This window comes from Rhinopithecus roxellana, chromosome 13 (genome assembly GCF_007565055.1).
Source record: "Rhinopithecus roxellana isolate Shanxi Qingling chromosome 13, ASM756505v1, whole genome shotgun sequence".
NCBI classification, from domain to species: Eukaryota; Metazoa; Chordata; class Mammalia; order Primates; family Cercopithecidae; genus Rhinopithecus; species Rhinopithecus roxellana.
In genome coordinates this window covers 78,306,309-78,324,273 of record NC_044561.1, presented here as the reverse complement: position 1 = coordinate 78,324,273, position 17,965 = coordinate 78,306,309, and the positions used below count along the sequence as shown (strand labels likewise).

Sequence of the window (17,965 nt, the reverse complement as noted above, 5' to 3'; positions counted from 1 at the left end):
CTGGAAAGACATTAAGAACAAAGGGATCAGTTTCTAGTGGCACTTGAACATGTGTGTTATGTCAGCTCCTTCATAAAATCTTAAGTTACGGTAAAAGAATAAGGTGTGAAACCATGAAGGAAAAGAAAAAGGATGTGGAGCAACAGGAAACAAAGATGTAAGCACATTTTGGAAGACGAAAGTTCACAAAGGAGTGGTGATTGTGCAGTGTGGCTGAGTCTGCAAGCCCCTGTGACAACAGCAGCAGGAATCAGCCAGTCCACTCCACCATCAACGTGAGGAGGCAGGGCTGGGGAGCTCCAGGTGTGAGGCAAGACGTGGCGAAGACATCCACCTGAAAGCAGTGCGTTTCTAAGTTGTACTTGGTAAAGCACCCAGTCCTGTCTCCCATCTTCAGGGCTCAGTGGCAGACATTTCTTCATCCCAGCAGGAGACCAGTCAGAATGCCTCCAGCCTCGGTGACTCGGGGCACGAGGGGGGCGAAGGCAGACCACAGTCCACAGCGTGGTGAGCAGTGGGGCCTGGCCACTCCAATGCCCAGGCCACAGTGCTCCTTAGCCCCCCTGGGTCTTTCCCCAAGGCAGGAGGCTGGGGGATTCATCCCTGGAGAAAGTGAATGTCTCTATGTTAGTCTTCTAGGGCCACCATAACAAAATGCCAGACTGAGTGACTAAACAACAGAAATTTAACTCTGTCACCTCTGGAGGCTGGAAGCCTGAGGTTGGCAGGGCTGTATTATCCTGAGGCCACTCTTCTTCACGTGGCCGCCTTCTTGTCACGGCTTCACGGGGTCATCCCTCTGTGTCCACGTCATCTCTTCCTGTAAGGACACCATGCATGTCAGATGAGGGCCCGTCCTAACAATGCCATTTCCTAACAATGCCATTTACACTTAATCACCTCTTTAAAGACCCTGTCTCCAAATACAGTCACATTCGGAGGTACTGGGGGCCAGGATTTCACCATATAATTTTGGGGAAACAAAATTCAGCCTATAACAGTCCCCAGAGAAAAGACCAATGTACAATGTATGCTGTTGTACAGAAGCTAAAGAAATCTAAGAGACAGCCTGCAGCCTAATCAATACTATGGAAAATCTCACCAGTTAATCAGTGCCATATATGCAGAGCATCTGATTAGCCTGTTGGTGATCCTCAATGTTAAATAATAGCCAGTGATTTCCTGACACTTGAGAACACCTGTACCATGAAAAAAAAAAAAAAGAGAGAGAGACCTGAACAAATGGGTGAGGGTCAAGGGAAGGATTCTGATTGATAGAGAGACAATGCAGGAAGTAGAAAGTGTCTTTCAAAAAATCTATACAGTTAATATTTTCAGAGAGATAAGGAATGAAATCAACTTCCTGAAACCAAAAAGGAAAGTTGTGTAAAAGCAAAAGCGAGAGAACAAAAAGAGTAAACAAACAAAAAGAGTAAACAAAAGAAAATTAAGGAATATGATACCCAAATACTATCCCATAGAAGGCTTGGAGAACGATTGAGGAAATGTCCCATAAAGTACAACAAAAGGAAGAGGTGGACAATGACAAAAGCAAGCAAGAGAAGGGAAGACAGAGAGAAAGAAAGAAGGGAAGGAAGAGAGGGAGGGAGAGGGACAGGGAGGGAGGGAGGGAGACAGGGAGGGAGGGAGGGAGGGAGCGAAGGAGGAAGGAAGGAAGGAAGGAAGGAAGGAAGGAAGGAAGGAAGGAAGGAAGGAAGGAAGGAGAGAAGCAAGCATGGGTTAGAGAATTCATTGAACATCAAAGCCCTTCAGATCAACATTTTAGAACACCTAGGTGGCAGGGGACTCCATCAGAGCTTCTAGAGAGAAGCAGCAGCTGCAGCAGTGAAGGGATATAAAGATGATGCTAGATCTGTTGAAGTGAAGGGATATAAAGATGATGCTAGACCTGTTGACAGTATTGGAAGTGAGAAGAGTATGGGGCAAGGCTTTCAGAAGTCCAAGGAAAAATCATTTCCAAAGTGGAATTCTATACTTTTCCAAACTGTCAGTCAAATGTGGCAGTAGAATATGGCCATTCCAGGCATGCAGAGACTGCCTCCCACGCACTGATGTTCCGAAAGCTTCCATGGTGTGTGTTGCAGGGACAAGTTTTCCTGAGACAAGACCTGAGATCTAGGAAATGAAAACTGTAACGTCAAAGGGAAGCAAAAGGAATTTCCAAGGTGAGGCATTAAAGAGCAATCAACTTCAATGGAGCAGAACACCAGGAGTGTGGTCCCAGGAAATAAGAAGGAATTAATAGGTCATCTGATATGTTTGATTATAGCCTGAAAAATTGTATTGAGAGGGTGTTAATGGATGTGGTAAAAACCACAGCAACTGAAGCCAGAAGAAAAGAGGCATAAACCAGTGCACTTGGCTTAGCAGTGAACATAACGTACGTAGTCAAAATAATGACCATATTAGGGGATGAAGGAAAGGAGAAGTGACAAAGGGGATGGGGACAGAGGTTTCCAAGAAAGTGAACTCTTCATCCACCACAATAGTCGGTCAGTGATAGGTAGCTGACAAATTGATAAATCAAGAAATTAAATATGCTTAACTCCTTAAGAAAGAAGTAAATACCAGATGGATCCACTAACAAAGTTCAAAATGTGTCTTTGAGAAAGAGCCTCAGAGGTAGAGAAGTATCCAAAGACATTGCTGCTGGTGTTTTATTTTGTACATCTTTTGGTGCCATGTATTTTACCAAACACTGTGAACATACTCCTTTGATAATAAAAATTATTTTAGAAACTAAATATATACATACACTTATCAGCAATTCTACTCCTAGCTATATATAGCCAGCAGAAATACATCTATATACTCATCAAAAAAAAAAAAAAAAAAAGACTAGAATGTTCATAGCAGAGCTATCCATAATAGCCCAAAACTAGAAACTATTCAGATGCTTTTCCACAGGGGAATGGACGAATAGACTGCAGTGCATTCCTGCAACAAGAGCCTAGTGAACGGATGGTCCATCACTGCACGCACAGGGGTGAGTCTCACACCCAGAGCAGAGGAGTCAGACACCATCATGCGTGTACTATGGGACCTATAGGGCGTACCAAAGCAGACAAACAGAATCTGGACTGTTGTAATTCAGCAAAGTGGGAACCGCTAAGGATGAGGGACAGTGAGGGGGCACAGGAAGGCCTTGGGGGTTATATGGTGCTGTTCTTAGTGCCAATGCTGGTTACATATGTGGTGGGCCTTCCCCAAGCTGTGTACTGATGCACAGAGCACTTCTCTATGAGTGTTCCACATGGTATACAGTCGTATGGGAGATACATATCACATTTTAAAGAAGAATGAAGGGCACAGGAAAAACCAGTATAAAGTGTGTGACCATTTACTGCTATTTGGATCTGACGAATAAGGAGAGTGACAGTTGTCAGTCCCACAGATTCTAGCTGTAATTCTGATGTAATAATAGAATATCTCATGATTTTAGGATCATTCCTATTCCTAAACGGCCTGCACGCTGGACCCCGTGGGGCCCTGAGGAAAGCAGGCGTGCTGAGGGGCACTGGTGAGGAGGGCCAGGAGGCGTTTGCAGAGGGTGGGCTGCTGGGGTGGATCCAGCTACTCACCTGGAGGAAGGTGAAGCATCATGGGCAGCCCCGTTAGCATTCAGAGGCCACCAGGATGTAGGACCTAGCTGAAGCCACCCAGACACAGAAATCCACTTCTTGGACCAGATCACGAGTGCCCCTCGCCCTCCTCAGGGGCTCCCATCTCTGCTTCGCTTCCTCCTGAGCTCTGCGTGCTCTCACTTGAGCAGTGCCAGCCCCGCAGCCCCCTCCCTCTCAGGCAAACTAAGCCTGAATCTGTGAGAAACGAAGGCCAGCTTCTCCCTGGCCAGGGCCAGAGGCCAGTGACACCGTTTGGATGTTTATCCCCTCCGAATCTCATATTGAGATGTACCCCCCAGTGTTGGAGGTGGGGCCTGGTGGGGGCTGTTTGGGTCACGGGGACAGATCCCTCATGGCTTGGTGCTGTCCTCAAGACACTGAGTGCTCTGAGATCTGGTTGAGTAAAAGTGTGTGGCCCCTCCTCTCCCTTGCTGTCATGCTCCTGCTCTGGCCCTGTCACAGGCTTGCTCCTAGTTTTCCTTCCTCCATAAGTGAAAAGTCCCTGAGGCCTCCCCGGAAGCGGAGTAGATGCTGGCGCCATGCTTCCTGTACAGCCTCCAGAAGGATGAGCTACTTAAATCTCTTTTCTTTATAAGTTATCAGCCTCAGGTATTCCTTTATAGCATTGCAAGGAGGGCCGAACACAGTCAGCAAATGGAGTAAATGATAGCAGCTCCCCCGTCCAGCAGCAGCCTGGCCCAGCGGCTGCAGTTCCTGTTTATGTTTATGATGTTGTTATATGGTGATGTCTTTAAATTGAGATCCACAGAAGGGACTGGCCTTGAGGACAAAGACACTCAAGACGCCTCCCTGTGAGGAAGTCCCCTCCCTTGGATGTAGTGATTCAGACCAGCAGGAGGTGGAGAGGATCGGTGCCAGCACCCAGGTGGTGACGCAGCCATCCTCTGGTGTTTGAGTTGGGTTGTAACCAACAGTCGGTACATTTGGTTTCACAGTCCATCGCCTCCCTGCCATTTAGACCTAACTAACATCAGAAGATTTATTTTTTTATGGCTTAAAATATAAGGGTTACTAAAAAGGCAAGGGTGAGAGGTCATAAAAATAGACCTGGGCCTAAAAACATGCAGGAAATAAACGTGTGTTGGGGGGTCTGCGTGTAAGACCCTTTGCCTGAGAAGCCTCCCATTCCTGTAGTTGCTGTTCAGTTTCTCTTACTGTCCGCATTAAGAATATTGAATCTGCCTCTTTGTCGAGTACAGCTCTCAGTACTTTGTCATTGCATGGCGAACATTAGATGATGATAAATAATGGAAATAACCTTTACAATAATGCAAAGAAATGTAATCCAGCCAGACAGGTGTCGGTACTAGAAAGAAAATGAACCATAAAACACCCGTGATGCTATACATTTCCAGAGAAATAGTTCGGGAGCCAGCCAGTGTCTTGCAGAAGCCCGTCCCAGATCTCGGGAGGCAGGTGTCTGGCGAGGGCGTAACTGCTGAGGACCCCCAGCTGTGCTGGCCCTGGTCTATGGACGACGCAGACTGTGGAAACATCGACCTTGCTCCTAAAAACTGACTGCAGGAGAAACAATGCAGCTTGGGTAGCCCTCAGAAAACATCATGATTTTTCCAAAACCTCGAACAACAGTGGATAATTTCTAGCCAAAGGACAAGCAAACTCCATGAAGAGGGAAGAGAAATGCCAGCCAGTGGGTCCTGGCCTGTCTGAGACAGCCCAGAGTCCAGCACTTCAGACATCTCCAGGGTGTCTCAGGGAAAGGCAGGTAGTGACGTGGCAGGGGACTGGAACTTGGAGGAGTGGACTCTGCCGCGGGGTCACTGAGAACTGGGTCCCTCATGGCCGGTGCCCCTTCCCTTGACAGATTCCATGCAGACTGTGGACCCCTGAAGTGGACAGGCGCTCTGGCCATGCCCTGCGAGGACGAAAGCCCTCCCTCAGTGACCTGCAGGTTTCAAGGGGCTTCCCCCCCCCCACGGTCACCCCCATGTCCTTCATCTTGCAGCTGTTTCATTATGTCCACCCTGACATTGAACTGTGTGGAGTATGACCCCCCCGGCCCCACCCCAGCGACTCACTGAAGGTGAAAGAGATTCCCACGAGGCATGCAGGTGTGACGCCTGTTTCCCAGGGGCCTGGGAAGGCCCGCCCAGCACACAGCCTGGAAACGCCCGGAGCTTCATTTCGGGCACCACCACAGGCTCTTCTCCCAGCGGGATTGTCTGCCTTGCTTTCTCCCAGATCCATGCTGTCCAGTGTGGGACCCCCAGCCACGGGCGACTGTTTACTTTTAAATTAGTTAAAATTAAATAATATTAAAATTCAGTTCTGCAGTAACATGAGCCAAGCCCTGTAGACTTATCAGGTGGCACGGTCAAGCAGCATCTCCGTCCCCCAGGAGCCTCTGCACGGCTCTGATGTGGACCTTCCCTCCCCAGCTACTGCCCGGTCTCCAGCTCCTCTCACCCCCTCCTTTCCTGGGTTACCCAAGAAGCTGCCAATCCCTCCCACGCTGTCCTGCTGAGCGTGACACACTGCCAGAACTGGAGCCAAGTCCTCCCCATGCCCTGTTGAGCCCACAGGGCTTCCCTTTAATAGGTGTCACCGGCCCACAGAAAGAAGCATTGGACATAACTCATTCCTTTCTGGATTTGCCTATTTTTATCTTCCTTAGTAGCTTGTAGATTGCATAAAGCCAGTGACTGCCAGCCATGATTTGGGGCCTGCCTGCATGGGATTCTACACATCATGGAAATGTTTCTGGAGAGCATGAGTTACCCTTGGGAACACGGTAGGGGGAAAGCCTGCCGTCCCCATCATCGTGTGGTCATGAATGACACTCCCTGGGCCCTGTCTGGGCACTGCCAGGTGTGGGTGATGTGTCCTGCATTCAGCAAAGAGGCTAGCATCAACGCTGCAGTGCCTGAGTGCTGAGTGGAGACACAAGGGCCCAGACAGAAGCCTTTCCCTCAGCAGCTGCCTGGCAAGGCTGCTGGGAAGATACCATGGAGAAGCTGTGGCCCAGAAGATGAATAGTGTTAAAACAGTGACGGGTGATGAAAAGGCCACTGCAAATACAACCAGAGCGAAGTGAAAATCAGGGAGAGGTGGGGAGAGGCCTGGAGAGGGAGCCGGGCAACACCTGCCCTTGACAATTACGTTTGCATCTGTGTTTGGAGATGAAGTCAGCCTCTCGTTTCCCTTTCTCTGACTTTTCTTCTCTGGTTTTGGCATCAAGATTTTACCAGTTTTGTAAAATGAGTTTCTGTATTCTCTGTAGATGGTTCTTATCTGTTCATTTAATTATTGATAGAATTCATTTCTAAAGTAAGGTAGATTTTTTTCAACTATGCTTTCTTCCAGTTACTGTTCTTTCCCAGAAGTATCCATGAACCTGTTTCCACGCCAACAACAGATGCAACTTGGGCCTGTTTTGTGCTGTAGATAATAGGATGCCGAGTCTGGCTTCTTTTGTTCATCACTGTGACTCTGAGATTTATTCCATGACCATTTGGGTGCCATGACGGCTTGCCCTTCTATCACTGGCACTCATTGGGCTTCCAGGGCAGGGCAACCATGAGTCATACTCCTTTGAACATTCTTACAGATGCGTTTTGTGAACACATGAATAATTGTTGTTGGGTATTTACACAAATAAATGTCCACTCATTTACTGGAGTGGAATTGTTGTTGTGTAATGTATCTATATGTTCAGCTGTAAGAAATGCTCACCATTTCCCCAAGTGATGGCACGAATTTACATCCCGCCAGAAGTGCAGGGGAATTTTGGTTTTCCCACATTCTCCGTGACACTTCCTATTGCCTGTTGGCCGTGTCTTGGCCTTGCTGGAGGGTCCATGCATGTTCTAAGCATCCTGGGTTGGGCACGTGTGCACACACAGCATGCCTGGCCTCAGGAGGAGGGGCCTCCTCTCTTCCCCTCCTCCTTCTCACTTGTCAGCCACAGTGTCTGCCCTGTGGACAAGGTGTGGTTGGCAGGAGCAGATAGGGGACAGAGACGTCACAGTCGCCCCCAACTCAGATTGTCACAGGAGGCTCGTACTCTCGTACACAGCTTGCTTTCTCATCTGGGCATTTGGCAGGTTCTTCTCAGGCCCACACTCACCTTCACATGCCCAGCTTCAGCCTGCTGCACAGGCCCTGTGTGTCCCTCCACTTGCCCCTCAGTTGGGCTCTACTGGACGGGACCTAAGACCATGTCTGGTCTCTAGGGACCGCGTCAGCCTTTGTTCCTGGACCAGCCAGGGCCTGGCCATCTCCACAGAGCCGCACCCTCCTGGCCCCACCCCTGAGACTGCTGGCCAGCCATTCGCCTTGCAGACTCTCCAGGCAGGAACCGGCTGGCCATCCGCCCGCAGTGCTGGACATGCATGGAGCCCACAGTGTCCCGTGGCAGCTGCACCCCCGCAGGCTGAGTGAAAAACAAATGCCTGCCTTCTGTGGACGGAACCCAGGCTGAGCAACTGTCAGTCCTTCCAGATGCTTCTCAGCCTCCAAACCCTTTGTGAAGGCACAGGCTTTGAGGCATCTAAGCTGGTTCTGCTCTCTTATTTAGAAAACAGGCAAAGGCTGCTGGGTTGGGGGCGGGGAGGTCCCTGTCACCATCCTAGGGTGTGTCTCTTTTGATGTGGAGCCTGGGGTGGAGCTTCCAGCTGGACCTCCTGTTACAGAGAAAGTGAGCAGAAGAAAGAAGGAGGGAGGGAGGAAGGGGGAGGGAGGGAAGAAAAGGGGAGGAAGGAGGGAGAGAGGAGGGAGGGAAGACCGAACGAGGAGGGAGAGAGGAAAGAGGGAGGAGGTAGGAAGGAGGGAGGGAAGAGGAAGGAAGAAGAGAGGAAAGAGGGAGGAAGTAGGAAGGAGAGAGGGAAGATGGAGGAAGGAGGGAGGGAGGGAAGGGGGAGGGAGGGAAGAGGTAGGAAGGAAGGAGGGAGGAGGGAGAAAAGAAGGAGGAGTTAGGAAAGAGGGAGGGAACAGGGAGGAAGGCAGGAGGAAAGAGGGAAGAAGTAGGAAGGAGTGAGGGAAGAGGGAGGAAGGAGGGAGGAAAGATGGAGGAAGGAGGGAGAGAAGAGGGAGGGAGGAGAGAGGAAAGATGGAGGAAGGAGGGAGGGAAGGGAGGTAGGAAGGAGGGAGGGAAGAGGGAGGGAGGAGGGAGGAAAGAGAGAGGAGGTAGGAAGGAGGGAGGAAAGAGTGAAGGAGATAGGAAAGGGAGGAGGTAGAAAGGAGGGAGGGAGGAGGGAGGGAAGAGGGAGGAAGGGAGAAAAAAGGGAGGAAAGAGGGAGGGAGGGAAAAAAGGAGGAAGGAGGGAGGGAGGAAGGAGGGAGAGGAGGAAAAAGGAAGGAAGGGAGGAGGGAGGGAGGGACAGGCCTTCAGCATGCCAGCATGTGCTAAGATACATTCTTCGATAAACCAGGGACCTCAGGTAGGCGTGAGAAGGGGAGACACGAGGGAACTTGGCCACTCCCCCAACTAGAGCAAGACCTGGATCCACCAGGTGCATCAGAAGGAAGCAGGGCCTAGAACCCACTCCCAGACCTCTCTGCCACCTCCACAAGAAGCCACTCCCTTCAGATAAAACCATTCCCCAAAATGTGGCCAATCTGCAGGGCAGGGGTTCCACCAGAGAGAATTGCTAGGGGGTTTCAGCACTAAACACTAACACCTATGGAACGTAAATTGACTTTGTCCCTCCACAAACTGGTCATTTCTCATCACGAAACCATGAGCAGCATGACCTTTACATGTAGATCAACAGCTCTTGGTCCTTTGACAACCAGTTCCTTTGACTTGGCCACTTGGTAGTGACCATTCTACCTAAGGATGTGTGACCCAGAGGTGGTACAAGGTGGCTGGACCTCAGTTCAGATGGTGACAACTTCAGCCAAAGCACATTTGTTCTGGCTGTCTGTCCTCTGCTTCTGTAACTTTTATTTCCTCAGTGTGAACAGCACTGCACTTGAGGGACTGGAAGGGGGTGCTTCCGTAACTGTCATTGCTATGGCACATGTTTCCTTTTGCTCTTCAATTTAAAATTCAGGTCTTCTACATATCTTTGCAACTAGGGAAGAGAAAGCAGGTCTTTCAATTCCAGAACCGCAGTGCACACATCACGCTCCAATGTAGGCTGTGCAGGAGCTCAGCACCTGGAGGGTTTCAGGTTGCAGGACATCTCCCTTGGGGGCTGTGTCTGATGCCCTGCAGCCAGCCCTGCTGATGGAGCCTGGCTGCTTCCTGCGTTCCCAATGATGAGCCCTTGTGCCCTGGGCTGTTAAGGCTCTGCCTCTGCTGTGAGCTGAAACGCTTTCTCTGAAGAGCCCTCATGGTGCAGAAATAGTGTCTTTGGGTCCTGCTGAGCCCCTACCCCCAGCCCACCGCTGGCACAAGGTGCAGGCACCAGGCACTACTTGGGGCTTCCCCAACCACCTGCATTTTCTAACCACCTGCACTTATTTTCCAACGAAAGGCCAATAAAGAAAGTCACAAACTTCACTTGCAGCCTGTCGGCAAGAGGGCAGGGAGGGAAAAGCCCAGCCACAAGAAATAACAATCTTGACAAACTTTTTTGCACCTACACACAAAGCCTTGCCTTCAGCTCAGAGACTCTTGGACTCAGGTCAAGTTGCCCTGCCCTCATGCACAGCAAAAACCCTTGTCAAAGAGCCGGGAGCTTTCATCCAGCAGCCGTCAGGATGGAAACATGTCTTCCCATTTGCACCCTGTCAAAGGAATGAGCACGCTGTTTCGCAGCCACAGTTATCCATTTTCTGAAACAAAAGGTTCACGTCAGGTAATCACCTTCATTAGACCATGCTGTGTGTTTTGTGATGTAAATGATGTCTCTGCCTTGTGGGATTGGGCACCCCAGGAACTCTGGCTTCTATGACACGCAGATGCCGAGTGACATTGCTGAAGGCAGCCTGCTTGCTAAGGCTGCATCTGTTTGCTGTTTCTGACATCTCCAGCGATCCGGCCCCTAACACACCACATTCCCTAGGTTTCTTGTTAGAGCCAAACATATAAACCTGTGGATTGAGTTCCCCCAGCATGGAGAATGAGAATAAAGAACAAATGTGATTCTCAAGCAGACACGCCAGCTTGGGCATGAGAGCTCTGGTGCGTGTGTGTGCAGAACCTGCAGAGTTGGGCCAGAACTGAGGTCAACAGGTAGCCCTATGCCACTGCCTTCCTCCTCAACACCACCAGAGAGACTGGGACTGTGCCCCAGTTAGAGAAGTATCGTATTCCTCCCATCCCCCCAGAGCCCAGCCCAGGCCCCAGGGAGACCACAACACACAAGAGAGACATGGGCTCTACCTCGGGGAGCTTACCAGTGAGCAGGAAGGCAACTATTCCACAAGTGGGTACTCAGATGTGTGAGCCCTCATGAGCTCAGGAAGCCCAGCATGGGTGTTCCCACAGGGGTCAGGGAATGCTGCTGGCAGGTGCCCGGGCAGCTGTAGTGACTCCGCCTTCCTCTCCACACCCCTTTGCGTAGCCATGGAGATAGCACTAAGGCTGGTGATTATGGCAGGGACACAAAGCCATGACCCTAATGAGCGATGGCTCTTTGAGTTAGCGCTAAGGAAAGGCAATTAGAGGAAATTGTGTTCTAAGATGTGGGCCTGTGTGGGAGCGCTGCTGCATGAAACAGACTGGGCTCATCGCAAGTTCATTCATTCATTCATGTATTCATTCATTGTCCTGAGAGGCTTCCATTTTGCATCCCTTTACCTCTGCTCCCTCCAGCATTGTCCACAGTGAGCTCTCAAGCTCAGTTCCAAGATAAAAAGTTGGGGAGGAAAAAAACCAAAAACTAGCTTTTAGGATCCAAAAGCGAGGGGAGTGAGAAGGAAGCCAGGCATCCCTTCCCCACGTGGCACAGACTTCCAGAGCTCAGAGACCGTGGAAGATGCAGGCTCATGTCATGAGTCATCTCTGAGTGTGAGCCTTTCTGGTCCACTGAAGAAGTGTTGGTATGTTTCAGCTGGTGTGTTTGAACGAACGACATGCAGACTCCCATACTCACCTATAAAACCTGGGAATGTCACTGACCTTAGGTGGAAATGGGACCCGGTAGAAATCTGGCTTTGTGGAGACAGCCATGAGAGTGAGCTAGGACATTCTGCCAGGGTAGTCCTGACCACAGGGGGCCCGCCGGTGGCTTGGGGTCAACCCTCCTCAGCATCACGTGGGCTCCCAGGGCTCAGTGCCTTGGTAGCATCCCACCCCATCTGCCAAATGAGCCATTTTACTCCGGTGGTGCCTCCATGGTGGCCTCCAAAACCTCTATGTTTCTATCTCCTCGTGACCCCAAGAATCATGAATTTGATTACACCAACACCTGGTTATGTCATTGAGCACTAAGGAATATAGCTGTTAGTTTTATATCAAATGATTTTATTGATGGATGAATTTTACTAACGCCAGCCATGTCCAGGGTGGGGACGGTCAGGAAGTGAATGACTCATGGCCACGGCAGGCAAGGCAGCTGAAGAGGAAGGTCTCAGGCGTTCTCCAGTGGGTTTCATGATCTTATGCCGGAGTTTCTCTAGGGGAAATGAGAGCTGTCATTGCCTTCTGCACACCTCCAGTGGGTAGCAGAGATTCAACAAGATAGGTAGAAATATGCTTTAGAAAATTACGAGTTATTCAAATAAATGAGCACACCATTCTTGGGTAGAAAGAACGGCACTGGAGGAGTCATATCTAGCCCATCCCTCAATACTGGTGCTGGAGATCCCAGACCCCACACTGGTGGAACTCAGTTGGGCTACTCCCAGCTTTCTCTTATTCCCTTGGGGCCAAGTAGAAAAGAAGTCTGTCTTCCCTGCAGTTGTGGGGGAACAGCAGCAGATCCCAGCCCCACATTCGTTTCTTGCCGTTAGAGAACTGCCCTGGTCATAGCAGGTGTGAGCACAGTTTCCCCCTCAGCCTTCTCTGCATCGACAATGCCTTTTTCTGAATCAGCAGCCATAGATGAGCCCTCCATTCACTGCTTGTTCCAACTTGCTTACCATGACTTCCTTTTTCTTCTCCAACTCTGCAGACCAACAAAGCCGTGGCCAAGGGGGACTTGCACCAGGCCAGCACCAGCTCCCGGCGGGCCCTGTTCCTGGCAGTGCTGTCCATCACCATTGGGACTGGCGTCTATGTGGGCGTGGCCGTGGCCCTTATCGCCTACCTCTCCAAGAACAACCACCTGTGAGCTTCCTCCAAACAGAGGGGGAGCGCCCGGGGCCAGGTCTGTGTGGACGTGGAGGAAGCAGACATACCGCATGACGCTGTACAGTACAAATGATTGCCAAAAGACGCCGCGAAGCCCTGGGATTTCCTACCCGTGAATTTCTTTTGTTTTTATCCTTTAATTTCATGTTCACAGCACTGTGTAGAGCACCAGACAGACGGGCACTGCTAATGCTTCCAAAGGAAAGCTCCAAAGATCCCAGCCCGCAAGGCTGTCTCTGGATGGATTCTGGTGGATGAATGGCAACGTGGCTCTCTGCAGCCTGCCAGTGCCCAGAGTGCCACCGCATGAGCAATATACAAACAGTCCAAAAAAGTGTTTATTTTTTATGGAACACGGTGCAATAGGCAGAGGACAAGGGACACATCACTCTTCTGTCTGTGGCCCTGCTGGAGTCCTTTGTGCCCCTTCTGAGTCCACACGCCTTCCCTGCAAGATGAGAATGGGGCTGGGAAGAAAGAGGTGACACCATGGCTGGCAGGAGCCCCGCTGCACTGCTCTGCAGATCCATTGGTCTGACCCTGGAAGCAGAGCTAGCCCGGGACCTGCCCCTGTTCCTTTCCCTACACACCACCCCAGCCTCAAGATGTCGAGCCACTCCAGAACGTGTCTACACTCCACAGCTACCCCGCAGCAATACGCACTCTTGGGACCTCACTGATCTAGGATGGGGAGGCAGGCCACCGCCCCTCCCAAGACTCCTCAAGAAAGAGCCCCGCGGTTGCTCCAGAAACTTGAGGCACTGCAGCCGTGGGCACTGCCTCAGCGTAAAGACACAGGGGCGCCTCCCAATCACCGCGCTGGCGGATGCTCACCCCGTCATAAGCAGAAACTAGTGATCCTGGAAACGAGATGGGCCTTACTCTGTCGACTAAATGAATAGCTATTTTCTTGTCATTTTTTAAAGTGCAACTCTTGCTTCATGCTGCTTAAGTTACCAGACGAATGCTGAGAAATAAGTAATCACAGACATTTTAATACCATTTCATTGCTGTTTTACGAGTGTTCATTACTTAACAAAAAATTATCTTTTAGCTTTTTCGCTTAAGACTTTTCTTTCTGATGAATAGCTGTCGTTGGGTTTCATTTATACTTTCCCCTGTGGTTTAAGGAACTGCAGAGCCACCCAGGCCTCCACTATGAAATAGTAGGGGGGTCTCCAGGAGAACCGAAGTCCCTGCCGCTTCAGTTTCCACCAATAAATATGATCGTCCTAATCCCCTCAGTGGACGCAGAGACCCCCCTCTCCAGGACAGTGGCTCCGCCTGCAGCACTTGGCAAATTCCTGAGGCCTGGGTCAGTCCCAGGCTGACTAGATTGGTCAAGATGTGGCCTAGTAACTGCAACGTGAAGCCAAGGTTGAGAACCACTGCCCTGGAATAAGGACTACGGGTTTGATCCTTCTTCCTGACACTGTCCTCCTTGACCTTGAACATTTAATATTCTGAAAATTATTAGCACTGTCTTCCCAGGTCAAATTTGAGATCCATCTAGCATGTGTCTCCACTGGATGGTTCACAGGGACTATAGGATTTTAACCCTAAGAAGTAGATAGGGAAGCCAGCCCACACCCCTGTAGGAGTTAGAGTCACCTGCCATGGAGGGCATAGGTTTAGGTTCAAACCAACCTGGAATTGAATCCAGCTGTGCTACTTTCTAGCTCTGTGATCTTGGGTAAAGGTTTTCACCTCGGTCGGGCACAGTGGCTCACGCCTGTAATCCCAGCACTTTGGGAGGCCAAGTTGGGTGAATCACGAGGTCAGGAGTTCGAGACCAGCCTGACCAGCATGGTGAAACCCCTGTTTCTACTAAATATACAAAAAATTAGCCGGGCATGGTGGTGCATGCCTATAATCCCAGCTGCTCGGGAGGCTGAGGCAGGAGAATCACTTGAACCTGGGAGGTGGAGGTTACAGTGAGCCGAGATTGCACCTCTGCACTCCAACCTGGGCCCGACAGAGCAAGACTTCGTAAAAAAAAAAAAAAAAAAAAAAAAAAGTCTACACCTCTCTGAGCTTCGTCTCTACGTCTCTAGGAGAGGATAATCAATAAGGCCCATTTTGTGGGGTTGCTGGGGAAGGCACTAGGCACAGACCATGGCTCCTGGCAGGAGCAGGTGGTCATAGTTACTATCATGTCCTTGATGGGCTATCCCATGGCTGGTCTGTGTCCCTCCATCTCTCAGGGTTCATTTATCACAAGCCATTGTGTCAAATGGGCTTCTTTGTACTTGTCCTGAAATGATCCATTTTAAGTTCAAAGGCTCCCTAAAGGTGCATACCTTTGGATGTGGTAAAGAAGTAGAACCTGTCTGTATATCCACACCCATCATTTCTGTCTATACTGTCACAGTCACCCTAAGCCAGGCCCTTAGTGCCAGATACTTTACCTCTGCTAGACCAACTGCCCATCTTATTCCAGCCTCTGTATTTCCAGATGGAAAAGCCTCAGTTCCCAGGGGTTTGGCCCTATCTAAGTTGTCAAGCTCTGCCGAGTCTTTCTCAAGGGCTTTACCTATGGGTGTAAATGGTCATAGTGGGCACAGGGGACAGGGCCAGCTGAAGGCAGCCATGGGGCCCAGCAGCTCACCTGGCAGCTAGGCATAGTGTGTGACAGCCCTGCGACTGGCTTGGCCTTGGTGGCAGGGAAAGTGACTGAAGGTCATCTTCAGTGGCTGTGTTAGTGACTGCTGTCAGCTGAGCCATCTTCCGAGTGTGTTGGAGCAACCTGCACCTCCCTAAACCTGCATCATTGTTGTTAGGCCCACGTGGCATCCACTAAGCACAGCTATGCCAGGCACACATGACCTAGCCTCATCCTCCCAATAGTCCCAGCAGGGAGGTGTCCCCACCTCCTCCCCAGGTGTCCCTGCCTTCCCAGGCATCCCCCCACCTCCCAAGGCATCCCTATATCCCAGGTACTCCCACCTCTCCAGGTAGCCACACCTCCCCAGGCATCCCCACCTCCCCAGGTAGCCCTGCCTCCCCAGGCATCCCCCGCCTCCCAGGTACCCACACCTTCCCCAGGCATCCCCATCTCCCCAGGTACCCCCACCTCCCTAGGTACCCCCACCTTCCCCAGGAAGCCCTGCCTCCCCAGGCATCCCCCACCTCCCAGGTACCCCCACCTTCCCCAGGCATCCCCATCTCCCCAGGTACCCCCACCTCCCTAGGTACCCCCACCTTCCCCAGGTAGCCCTGCCTCCCCAGGCATCCCCCACCTCCCAGGTACCCCCACCTTCCCCAGGCATCCCCATCTCCCAAGGTACCCCCACCTCCCCAGGTACCCCCACCTCCCGAGGCATCCCAACCTCCCCAGGTACCCCTGCCTCCCCAGGCATCCCCACCTCCCCCAGTACCCCTGCCTCCCCAAGTACCCCCACCTCCCCAGGCATCCTCACCTCCCCAGGTACCTCCACCTTCCTGGGTGTCCCCACCTCCCCAGGCATCCCCACCTCCCCAGCTACCCCCACTCCCCTAGGTAACCCCACCTCCCAAGGCATCCCCACTTCCCCAGGTACCCCCACCTCCCCAGGCGTCCCCAGCTTCAGCAAGTGTCCCAACTGACTTGACCAGGTGTCATACCCCAACTATTCCCAGGGAACTACAATGAGTTCTGAGGAGAACATGGTAGGGGAGGACCCATCATTGGTCACCATGCCATCTGCAGCTGCCACAGACAGACCACACAACTAACCAGGAACCAGGCCCCCTGACACCAGGACCAGCCCCTCCAGAGCTGGAAGAGGGCTTCCCTCAAACTCAGCCAGCTCTACAGATGGCCCTGCCCTCTGCAGTAGCCTATGGATTTAAAATGACCAGTGGAGCAATCTTCCTGCTTACCAATTGCCGCTCCCATGCCCTGGATACCAATGTCAAGTGGAGCCTGCACTGAGATCATGGCCAAAGCCGCCCTCCAGAGCCGTGGCCTGAGTTCAGGATCTGACCCCTGAGGTTTATAGCATCCCTCAGAGGCTCCTAGTGGACCGGCTGAAACGCCTATCCTTATGAGGACATTTTTGTGCTTCCCTCTTCCGCTCAAAGTCTACCTGCATTAGTTGCCATCCGTGCTGACACCTGTTGATCCAATTTGCCAATAGGCCATTAACTGTCCCTCCATAGCCTGAGCTGAGGCTGAACCCTCGGAAATCACAGCCACCCCACCTCCGATCTAGGGATGCCTCCCTGCCTCTGCTTTGTGCTGATAACACTGGGATCAATGGCATCAGGCTGTGGCTGTGCTGTCCCCACCCCCATGACCTCTTGGAAGTTCTTCCCTGCTCTTCAGAGTGAGCTTGGCTGTCCAAGGGATGGGGGCTTTGCTCCCCTGATGCTGTTGTCTGAATAGTCTGCTCATCTTTGAAAGTAACGGTGGATGCTAGACCAAGACACAGGAGGTCTTCAGACTGTGGGCTCCCTGCCAAACAAGCATGTCCACTGAGTAAAGAATTTGTCAACCGCCTGAGCCTCACAGGAAAGAGTCAAAGCTCCCTGTGGGGAGAGGGCAGAAGGGGCAGGATCTGCTGACCCTGCATTTAAGGCGCAGCAGGACTCAGGATCGCAGGGGCAACTTCACCTTCCCACAGGAGTGAGGGATGGGCATGGCCTGGGGCCTCAGAACAGGGTCCCCAGAACAAGGTCCCCAGAACAGGGTCCCGGGAAATGAGAAGACTGAGTACAGCTGCCCCATGCACGAGGAGATGGGGATGGCTGGGATGGAGTTCCAGGCAGGTATGCATAACGGGATGACCCCTCCCCACCGGGCAGGGGAAGACCCTGAGGGCTCTAAGGATTTGCCCAAATCTACCAGGTGGAAAAGAAGCAGATGGGTGTGAATGTGGGTGACTCCACGCAGAAGCACCAGACTGGAGACATTCCCAGTGGGTGGGGCTGGGCTTGGCTTTCCAAACCCAAACAACAGGAGAGGGCCAGTTCATGCTGCAGGGAAACCTGTATTTGCTTGAGCCGAAACCAGCCTCTACTCTAGAAGAAAGGTCAAGGGCTTGTTCCTTTGGGTTTTGTTGCTGGTCCTGCTGCTGCTGTTTGGTTTGGTTTGGTTTGGTTTGGTTTGGTTTGGTTTG

At 51.5% G+C, this 17,965-nt stretch overlaps 1 protein-coding gene across 4 annotated transcripts in view; it reads left to right on the top strand.

Moving 5' to 3' along the window:
* Window positions 1-13,873, top strand: part of SYNDIG1 (synapse differentiation inducing 1) — a 200,446-nt gene extending 186,573 nt beyond the window's left edge. For 3 of the 4 annotated variants that reach the window (XM_030915892.1, XM_030915894.1, XM_010361701.1), the window contains one exon: window positions 12,688-13,873. In XM_030915892.1, coding sequence (XP_030771752.1) covers window positions 12,688-12,846 — 159 coding nt within the window. In that variant the 3' untranslated portion in view covers window positions 12,847-13,873. Of the gene's footprint in view, window positions 1-9,798; window positions 10,429-12,687 lie in introns of all 4 variants that reach the window. The other variant, XR_004052917.1, reaches the window with a different exon arrangement.
* Window positions 13,874-17,965: the final 4,092 nt, after the last annotated feature.